The following is a 9,869-nucleotide window of genomic DNA, read 5'->3' on the forward strand; positions in this document are numbered from 1 at the left end:
GGGAAAGAAAACACGGAGAAAGCATCTTGATGTCAGCTGGAGCACTACTGAGGAATGCATTCAGATAGCGAGCTCCAAGGGCTCTCTGTTCAGACATAGCACAGACTACTTCACCCTGGTTTTCACAGATTCTAGTTCTGTCAAAGTTTTCCCTGTGGCAATAATATAGAGTTGAAAACCTTCACTCATCTTGATTTTCTGTTTCTACGGTAGTTAACAATAGCAATAAAACTTTTTAAAGCATTGAAGCATGTGCAGAAAAAGAAGATAGTACTGACCTACTCAATTTCTTCCTTAGACATTCAAAAAATCCGTGGTATTGTTTAGAACACTGACTTTGTTGTTTGCAAGAAAAACCCTTAACCTCTGTTGAGTTCTCTTGCGTCTCTGACTATCTTTGGCATTCAGCTCAGTTACGGAGCCAATGAAACATTAGCAGAGAATAAGGTCAGATTCTAATCTGCAATCTGCCCGGTGGAATATCTCTTCTTATTTGACAAGCCAACTGTTGAAGGGGGTTCACTGAGAACTGTCTAGTTTGCAGTCTTTATTGTTGGATGCTTTAGTAAAACTTCTCTGTCTGTCTTGTACGCTAGCAGAGGAGAGTTAAAGGGTATAAACAAAATATTTTGACTTTGATAACCTCTTTCCCACCTAGATGTCATTAATAGGAATAAAAGTTCTGTAATCAACCTGCCTGCATCTTTATGCACCTTTTTAATTTTTAGTCTGTAGAGTATAACTTTAAGTGGAAAATGTTCACAATATTTTCTGCGTGTATACATACAAACATGATGAAAAGAAATTTAACTTCTTCAATTTCATCTGGAGGTGTTGGGGTGGGGGAAGGAAAAAAAAAAAAACATTGTGCATATTAACAGTCAATTTACCATACAGCCTTCCCTCATGGAAGATTGCGTCAACTTCTTCCAGAGTAAACTGAAGCAAAATCAACTGAAGTAGCCAAACCTGGGAAAGAATGAACCATGGAGCCATAAGACAAATCCCATGGCTTGAGATCAGGTTGCAGTTTACTCAATTCATGAAAGAAAATGCCATGAGCTGTGTTTGATATCCACAGTCCCAAAACAGATACAGTTCCCAGACTTGTATCAGACTGGCAGTCTCTACTTATGACCATAGGGCATCCTCAGTCAACAGAGAATATGATCTCTGCTCACATCAAGAGCTTTCCTAAGCAGCTGCTCCTGCACTGTTTCTGGCCCCAGCCAGATTCTAATCGGTGTAAGTCAACATCTTTTTAAGCAGGATATGGTTTCTATAGAGGTTAATGTTTTTCATTTCAGTTGCATTTAGTTTTATTGGATATTAGAGGTGGTTAATGCTCTGTTAAGAAGGGAAGTAGTTCCTTTCATAACGCTTTGCACTGGAAATACAAACTACTTTTTTCTCTGAAGTAAAAGTGTTAATTGTTATTTTCAGACAGTTACATGCATTCTTTTAAAAATCCTTTATGCTCTTTGCCTCCCAACAGCCTGCATGGCTTTGTGCTCCCCATTGAGATGAAACAGAATTAATTAAAGCATAGCATGTTATGCCTGCCAAGTTAGTACTCTATGTGTTTGTAATGTCGTTTGTCTATGAATATTCTAAATTCAGCCATTACATGTAGGAGATTTTATCTCTGCTTATCTAAAAATATACTTCACCCAAAGAATGTATAATGTTCATCAGTCGCATCTGATTTTTCTAATGCTATTTCTGTTTCACAGTGAAGAGGCAGCAGGGTGCTATTCCAGCTCTCTACTATACTATAAATAGACTGTTGATAAAGTTCACAGTTTTGTTTTAGTTTTTATTATGTCCTCCAAAAATCAGATCTTTAAACCTGCCAAGATTCTGTTGCTTGCCATGTCTCTTAAGGAGAAAGGTCCGCAGGGGGAGGGTGGGGAGGGTGTTGTTTTATGCAAGCTAGAAAATGAACTATCAAACAACTGTCTCTCCTGTCCCTATCCAACTATTTGGACCTTAGACTATAAATCTTTATTACATTTCAAATCATTTCATTTCAGCCACAGCGCCCTGTGCTTGCTCATGAAAACACACACAGTGGGGGGGAACCGTAAGTATACTTCTTGTCTACTAAACGAAAACTTAACATTTAAGCAATAGCCAGCACATTATCAGATAACTTGTTAATCTGCCAAATACAATTATGAAGATATTTCAGAAATTTACAGATAACCACATGATGTAGGAAGATATCCAAGAAGGTCCCAGAAGTGGTTTAATTTACATCAGACAGATGTGCCAACTTCCAGTTCTCCATCGTGTAAAAAGGATAACTTTGTGAAAACTGAAGTTTGACTCTTTTAATTCTCTCCAGTTGTATATCTCAGCAGAATGACAAGATTTAACATTGAGTCAACTCGTGCTTTACTGACTTGATACAAATTACTTGGTAACAGTTCTGGATGTGAGTAGACATTCAAAAATAACTTGATAATGTTGATCACAGGAACACAGGCTCACACTTTTTGGCGTAATTTACACGTGCAATTTAAAAATTAGAAATAAGAAAGTCTTTCTAAACACTGGAGAAGAACCTACGTATCAAGTCTTATTTTCACAGTGTAAGCACATGGGATAAAACATGTAAGGCTATTGCAGTGCTGACCGTTAAAATGCAAGTTCAGTGCAAGATCATTTTGACTGGGTTTTTTTCCTCCCAGCCTGGCACTCAAGTCCTACTTCAGTGATCACCAAAACCAGTAGCCATTCTTCCTCTAGCATCAGAGGATTTTGGAACACACCCCAATAGATTAAACGTGACTAAGGCTTAGCATCTGAAAGTATTTAACAGTTTACCTGTTAGTCACTTGAAGAAGAAAGAGTTAGTCACTTGGCAAAAGAGAGGAGTAAAAAGTTACCAAGTAACTATACCACAGATAATTTGTAGTGAAAATTGGACATTTCAGTTTCGGCCTCACTAAAACCACAAGACCCTGTTGGTTTGTTGAGCATACTGAACCACATTTTGTAAGCAATAATTATATAACTAATTTTGTTCAGTATAGTTTAAATAGTTCATGATTACTTATTCCTAAAGTTTAAAGAAAGAAAATATATTTAAATTGTCAACCAACCATTCTTTGTCTTGGGTAGGTATACTGTTAGTGCTGTAAGTGGTAGTAGAGTTTTCATATTTAAGAAATTCTTAGTTTAGCAAAGAGAGGATTAAATTAATACAAAGGAGTTATTAAAATGGATTATCTAGAAAAGACGATGATTAGATTTCTTAAGTACGAGGAGTTCTAACTGGGAAGTTCTTGTTACTGTATTTGAGTAAGTAATTGGCCAGAATCCTATTCATGACACATTACATCTGCAACTCTGTACCTTTGGAAGCTGCATTTAATCACTTTTGGAATATGATCATAGCTCTGCTTTCCTGGAATTATGATAAGCATGACAGAAAACGTTACTGCCATTTAGGATTTTTTGTACAGATTGTTCTTACTCCTGCTACATAAATTACCAGAACTAATTGCTTAAATAACCAGTCCCTTTCCATTTTGTTTGTTAGTGTGATTAAAATATAAAATTAGACATTTCAGATTTGGGAGGATAACAGTCAGCCACGAGAAATTAGCTTAGTTTTGGGGTTTTCTTTTTTGGTCTTGGAACAGTGTCTTTTTTCTTCTCATCCAAACCAGCAATGTGAAAAATAAATGTCGTTTATTCAAGAAGACTGATCATTACACTAAGTCTAGCACCAATCTGTATATAGGATTTTCAAGCTGGACTTTCAGGAGCAGGAATATTTTACTGAAATAAACATTTAAGCCATGGAAACTTTGCCTGAATGATACAGAGCTAATGGCAATATTCAGTACCAACATATCAAAGGGGGTGTTATTTTGGTTTTATTGGGGGAAGTGTAATGGCATTAAGTCAGTGAACTGAAGTTAAGAGGGAAAAATGGACATGATTATGTTTTGTTTCAATTCTTTTAAATCAAGTATTTCTGAAATTGTACCCTGCTCCTTTACACACAGTCAGTCATAGCTGGGGCACAGATGGTGAGAAAAAAAGGCAGAATCTGACTCTGCAGGACACACACAGGCCTTTGCAGCAATCTTCCCACGGGCTGTTGCTCCAAGCACCTGCAGTTCCCCCTATTAAGAGTTCATTGCCATTCTTTCCATTCCAAGAAACTTAATGAAAAGCTGACAAGGAATGAAAGATAATAAATTTAGTAATCTCATACTTCTTATCCACCTCACATACTTCAATGTGCAGCCTTGGCCAGCGCAGAGGTACACATCGGTGTCTGAATACTGAGTTTCCATTCTTATGTCCCCTGATTTGACTCAAGCCTCTCCCCCAATTGCAGAGATGATTGATAGATGTTTTTTTTCATACATACAGCACTAGCAGTTTTCACCAGGGAAGGGGTTAGGGCTGTGTATTTCCAAACAGCAACTACTGCCCACCTTCACCACAGAGGAAGATACCTCTTTTACATGTCGAGCTCTGGCACTGCCAAGTCTCACCTTAGCACTTGCTTCTGAGGAGCCCAGGAAGGTCCCCCAGTCACAGTGCTAGCGTGTGAGCCACTCTCCTGGACGCCCTCCTCCACCAGCTGCAGAAGGCTGCCAGGCACCTTGCTTGTGCTGTGTGGCACTTTGGTCTGCTACAGCAGAGAACGCTCCTTCCAGACTTTAAAGGCAAAGCCAGTTGTGGGTGCTGAACATGGGGGGATTAAGGGGGCAGAACATCTACAGACTCTAGATGTCTTCTGTTTTAGTAACTCAACTATAAAATAATGTTAAAAAAAAACCCCACCCAAAACTACCAACAACCTAGAATTCCGTGTTAAAGCACCTGGTTGAGGAGCCATCAGGCTTGCCTTGAGTTCCCTGTCTTTCTTTAGTGACTGAGGAGTTAACTTCCTGATAAAGTTTTATTTACTTACTATAATAACTACCTATCCCTGAAGTCCACCAGGCAAAACAAACTGTTTTCCCCTATATTTTCAAGAAGTGTTACTTATTAGTTAATGTTTAAACCAACTCCTTTACTTCAGCAAAGGTACAAAGAACTCCTACTTCTTTTTACAATGCATTGTTTGTCCTATTTAAGGTTTCAGGCTCTATATAACTATACTCCTAGGAACGAAGATGAATTGGAGCTCAGAGAGGGAGATGTCATTGATGTGATGGAAAAATGTGATGATGGATGGTTTGTGGGTATGTTTTAATTCAGTTGCTTTTTTTCCCTCCTGACCTTTGCTGCCTTCTTTGCTTGATGTCTTTTAAACTAATTAATTTTTGGTATACAGTGTAATAAACCTGAACCTGGCTTTATCGGGAGAAATCCCAACCAAAACACACTGAAATTAGTGAGCAATTTTTCACTTGTATCTTTTGGAACTGATAGACAGAAATGGTGATGTGCCACCAGTTTGTTGTACAGCACTGTCTGTCATTCTCATGTGACACAAAATGAGCTATGTATTGCTGCTCTCTTCATAAAGACCAGGTAGTGTCAAACTTACTCACATGAACACATCTATGGAAGTGATGACTTTGTGAGAACCAGGTATAACAACTGAACAGACATATTTCATAACTAGACCTAGATAAGGTGGCTTAATCATTTCATAAACCCTCATGCACACAGTGACTAACTTAATCATCTAAATAGTCCTCAGCATTTTGAAAATTCAAAATATTTTAATGGCATTGATGTTTTTGAAATTAAATTATTTCTAGGTACTAAGCCAAAATTGTAGCACAGCTTTTAATCAGGCCTAACAATTTAATCACATATGTCTCTTTATTTGCTTTTTCCTTGCTGTAGTTATAATTTCATAAAACTCACAAATGAAATTCAAAATAATTTTTGGAAGTTATAAAGAAATTTATATTTGTTTGCGCAACATTAAACATAACAATTTAAAGGGCAGGCTTAAATAGTGATTTCCTGTTGTTATTCGCATCTTTCATCTATTGCTTCTAATTTCAGGAACCTCAAGAAGAACCAAATTCTTTGGTACTTTCCCTGGAAACTATGTCAAGAGGCTGTGAACTATTTTTTTTTCCTGCTTATTTATGCTGCATCTCTGCAACACATCTGCATAGAGCTGCTAGAAAACATGCTATGCTGGCCTTCTGTTTTCTTGCTTGCAGTCTCAAATAGAGGCCATCCAGTTCATCCTCATACCATCTCACCCACCAAACCGTTCCACCAGTATTGCAGCAACGACCACGGTGTGGATAACTAAGCTTTTCTGAAGCAAGAGGAATTGTTTCAACATTTAAATACTCCCTGCTTTAAAGCCTTTTCGGTTGAAACACAGTGGGAAAAGTCTCATGACAAGTACACAGATGGATTGTCGTGGAGGGGGAGTGGGAAGGGGGAGAAACTGTCTGGAGATTTGTGGTACTATCATGAAGTCTGATGGGATTTTCTCAGCACGTATGTAATAGAGGGGAAAGTTGCTGGTTACTGTTTTTTTAAAAATTGTTTAAATTTCTACATTCTTACTAGCTTGGCAGCATTTGTTGCTTTCACTTTGCTGTATCACAGGTTTGCCTATTGTACTGGTTTACAATGTATGACAAATTAAAATACAGAATTTTTTGCCTGCACTTGTATGTTGTAACCTATGCACGGTGATTGTAAAGTCTCAAGCAAGCATAGTGGAAAACGGAAGAGCTGCAAGTGTACTGAACAGGTGCAATGGTATCGGCTAAACCTTTTTTCTTTTTTCCCGAATAAAGCTGTAATATTTTCTGTTAAAAGGTAAGAAGTGTGAGAGGCACAAAACCTCAGGAAAGAGTATCTGATGAAGAGACAGACAATGATATAAGCATAGACAATAATAACCTGCTGCTGATGTCTGACATTAAATGGTTGTAATAGTAAAGAACATGAAATTTGGGAGGTTAGTGTTTTTATGGATCAGGAATTTTAAGAAGGAAGTAAACAGTGTTAATGCAAAGGGGTTTTGGTTGTTTGGGGTTTTTTTTCCTAACACAGCCACCTGAAAAATATTCACAAGTATCATGTACTGATTTACTTCACTATATATATACATATATGTTAACAAAACCTGAGTTACACATTCTTTTTAGGAATTTAGTACAGAAGAAAAAGTCACAAGTATTAAAACTGATACATTTTAGCGGTGGGGTTTTCTTTCTTTCCTGAATGAAACAAGTATTTGAAAAACATACATTTTTCCATAAGCAAAGGTAAGCATAAATATCAAATGAAATTTAGGCACAGGATGATGACTATGGCTTTATAAAAATAAAAATTCAGATTTGGTTTCAGCACCTTATAGATGGCAAAAGCATCTACGGCATTTCTCATGGGTAAAGGATTGAAATTATCAAAATGTATGTAGTCTCTGTAGCATTTTGTACATATGTTTGCTTTTTTGTACAGAGCCATTTGGTTGTTGATTTAAAAAAAAAGTTTCTTATTTGATCTTTGCCCTCTTGACATACAGAACATGTCAATGAATTTTTCTTTTCATGCTCTATTACCATAAGCACATCTGGATAGTGCAATTCTGTAAGATAGCATTTTATGCAAAATTTTATTAATTAAAATATGGTTTACCAGCCAAATCTAAATGTACATATGTCTTTATTACTGAGAAGTGTCATTAAGATAAAGGTAAAGAAACATCTTTGTGCAGCATACCTTTATTATTGCAGATATCATGGCAAAAGCTTTATATTCAAAGGCTTTCAATTTTAAACTAGATCTGCATGCAGCTTTGCTGTGAGATTAATACCTGTCTTTGATGCCATTTATGACTGAAGACTTAAATATCTGTTGCCTGTGATATTTAAAAAGTACTGTTTCTACTCTGTATCTGATTTTAGAAAAATACAGGTTTTTCATACCTGGCTTTCAGGTAGCTGACTTTGAATTCCTACAAGCAAAAGGTCTCTGTGGTTTTTTTCTTGAATAGACTTCTAATAAATTTTGCTTGGAGTACACAACTGTTTCCCCATCATTTCTCAAAATACACACAACCTATTACTTAACTGTTGCAAAGTGCTTAACTCTTCCAGCTTATATGTAAAAAGCTTTGCCTTGCAGAGAGGTTTTTTTTTTCCCCACCACCAAGCATACACTGGTTATACAGATGGACAACTGGCGTTGCCCACATAGTTCTCAGGCCGCTTCAGCGTCTCTCCTGAAACAACTGGAATTCATAAGCAACATTATGGACTTTCTGCATTGACTGGTCTAATCTGAGATAATTTTACTGTTGCCAGAGCCATCCTTCACTCCAGAAGCACAGAGGTAAAACACGCAATGGTAAACCCTTTACACCTGGCAAGTTCCCACACCCTAATCCTTCAACAAAAGCAAAACAAAAACTCTTTGTAAAGTGACAGCATAGAAGCAAGATTTAAGGAAAATATAGATTTTGGGGGAGTTTCTTAAACTTGGGACTTTGCCTGCAAAACTTAGTTATCCTGTACTACTGTATCTGTCTGGCAAGGAACAACTGTTCAAACACCAAAAAAACCTGCAACAAGAAGCAAAGTAAGCAAGCAGCTGCCTATTCCGTTTTGAGTTTGTTTTTTTTTTTTTCCACCACTGCCTGGTTACACAGTTATTGCTAGTGCCTCAGAGTAGCTCCTTGGTCCTGCTTCTCCAAGCCACACTCACCACCCTGGCCAGGCTGCCTCTTCCCACATGCTGTGCGTGCTGTACTTCTACCACTGAAGAATGTGGCACGACAGCAACCTGCATTTGGACAGGAGTAAACTTACTTCCTCCAGTCTGATTCATGCTCAGTTTTATCTTTCCAGTAGCTGGGCTGGAAAATGCAAAACCACTGATGCATCTAAACAAACAAGTACATAGCTTAAAATCTTAACTTTGTCTACAGGAGGGTTAAAACAGGGACTGCTGTTAAAACTCCGGCAGATAAACTCCTTGTCAGTGTAAACATTGTGGTGCTGGGAGTGCTTTCAATTTGGACACAGCCTAATTTAATCAGTGCTATTATCACTGAGGTAAATGTGCCCTTCCAACACTAAGTTAGCTTAAACCCACCCTATACACATCTTCTTTCAGCCCTATAACCACGTACATCCTGGAATATACAATCAAACACTGTAGGGTTTGTCCTTTCTGTTTGCTGGGTGACCCACTGTGGGATCTGGGACATTGCTGAAGCACTGGTTTGAGCCATAAGAACAGCCAAAAGTAGGAAGTACTGTGCTTTAATAGTCTTTTTTCTGTAAAACTTAGCCTAGTAATGCCAACTGGTTGGTGTAGTCTCACTAATAAAAAGAAAATCTGAATGGTTAAGGGCTGAAATGTCATCCTTTTAGCCAATTGCAAAGGGAATGAAAAAAGAGGAAAGAGAGGCCGTTATAATAAGACTAGCAAGTCACTGACACATCAGGAAAAACTGTAGTGTTAAAGTTTTAGTCAAAAAAAAGTAGCAAATTAATGAAGTTATATCCAGGTAAAGCAAATATATTCAAATCAGCTAAGTTTGCTGAAATCTCACCTACAGTATTTAAGGAACAGACTAAAGAATTTTTTCCGCTTCCTTGTAAACTTCTCTGTAAATTCATGAAGGAGATCTCACTGGACTAGGTAGTGCTTTGTCCTTAAGGCCAGAGGAAAAGAGATCTGGGGAATTAGAGGCCAGCCAGTTTAATATCTTGGATGAAATCATAATAAATCAATTAAAAGCCTCAGATATTCACAGACTTTTCTAGAAAATGCTGTAGCAAACCAATTTCCTTTTATTTTGTCAGGATATTTAGCATGCATCTTGATTTCTATTAGGATTTTTTTTTTTAATGGTAGCCTGTGTTAGCAGACTAAGAAAAGTCTGTGTCAGTCCACATGAAATC

At 37.5% G+C, this 9,869-nt stretch overlaps 1 protein-coding gene across 3 annotated transcripts in view; it reads left to right on the forward strand.

Annotated features, from left to right (window-relative positions):
- SORBS2 (sorbin and SH3 domain containing 2) overlaps positions 1–6,376 on the forward strand; it is an 86,095-nt gene extending 79,719 nt beyond the window's left edge. For all 3 annotated transcript variants that reach the window (XM_010145092.1, XM_010145094.1, XM_010145093.1), the window contains 3 exons: positions 2,034–2,083; positions 5,107–5,213; positions 5,992–6,376. In XM_010145092.1, the coding sequence (XP_010143394.1) occupies positions 2,034–2,083; positions 5,107–5,213; positions 5,992–6,053 (219 nt within the window). In that variant the 3' untranslated portion in view covers positions 6,054–6,376. The remainder of the gene's footprint in view (positions 1–2,033; positions 2,084–5,106; positions 5,214–5,991) is intronic.
- The last annotated feature ends 3,493 nt before the right edge of the window (positions 6,377–9,869 follow it).

This window comes from Buceros rhinoceros, unplaced genomic scaffold (assembly GCF_000710305.1).
Source record: "Buceros rhinoceros silvestris isolate BGI_N320 unplaced genomic scaffold, ASM71030v1 scaffold15811, whole genome shotgun sequence".
Taxonomy (NCBI): domain Eukaryota; kingdom Metazoa; phylum Chordata; class Aves; order Bucerotiformes; family Bucerotidae; genus Buceros; species Buceros rhinoceros.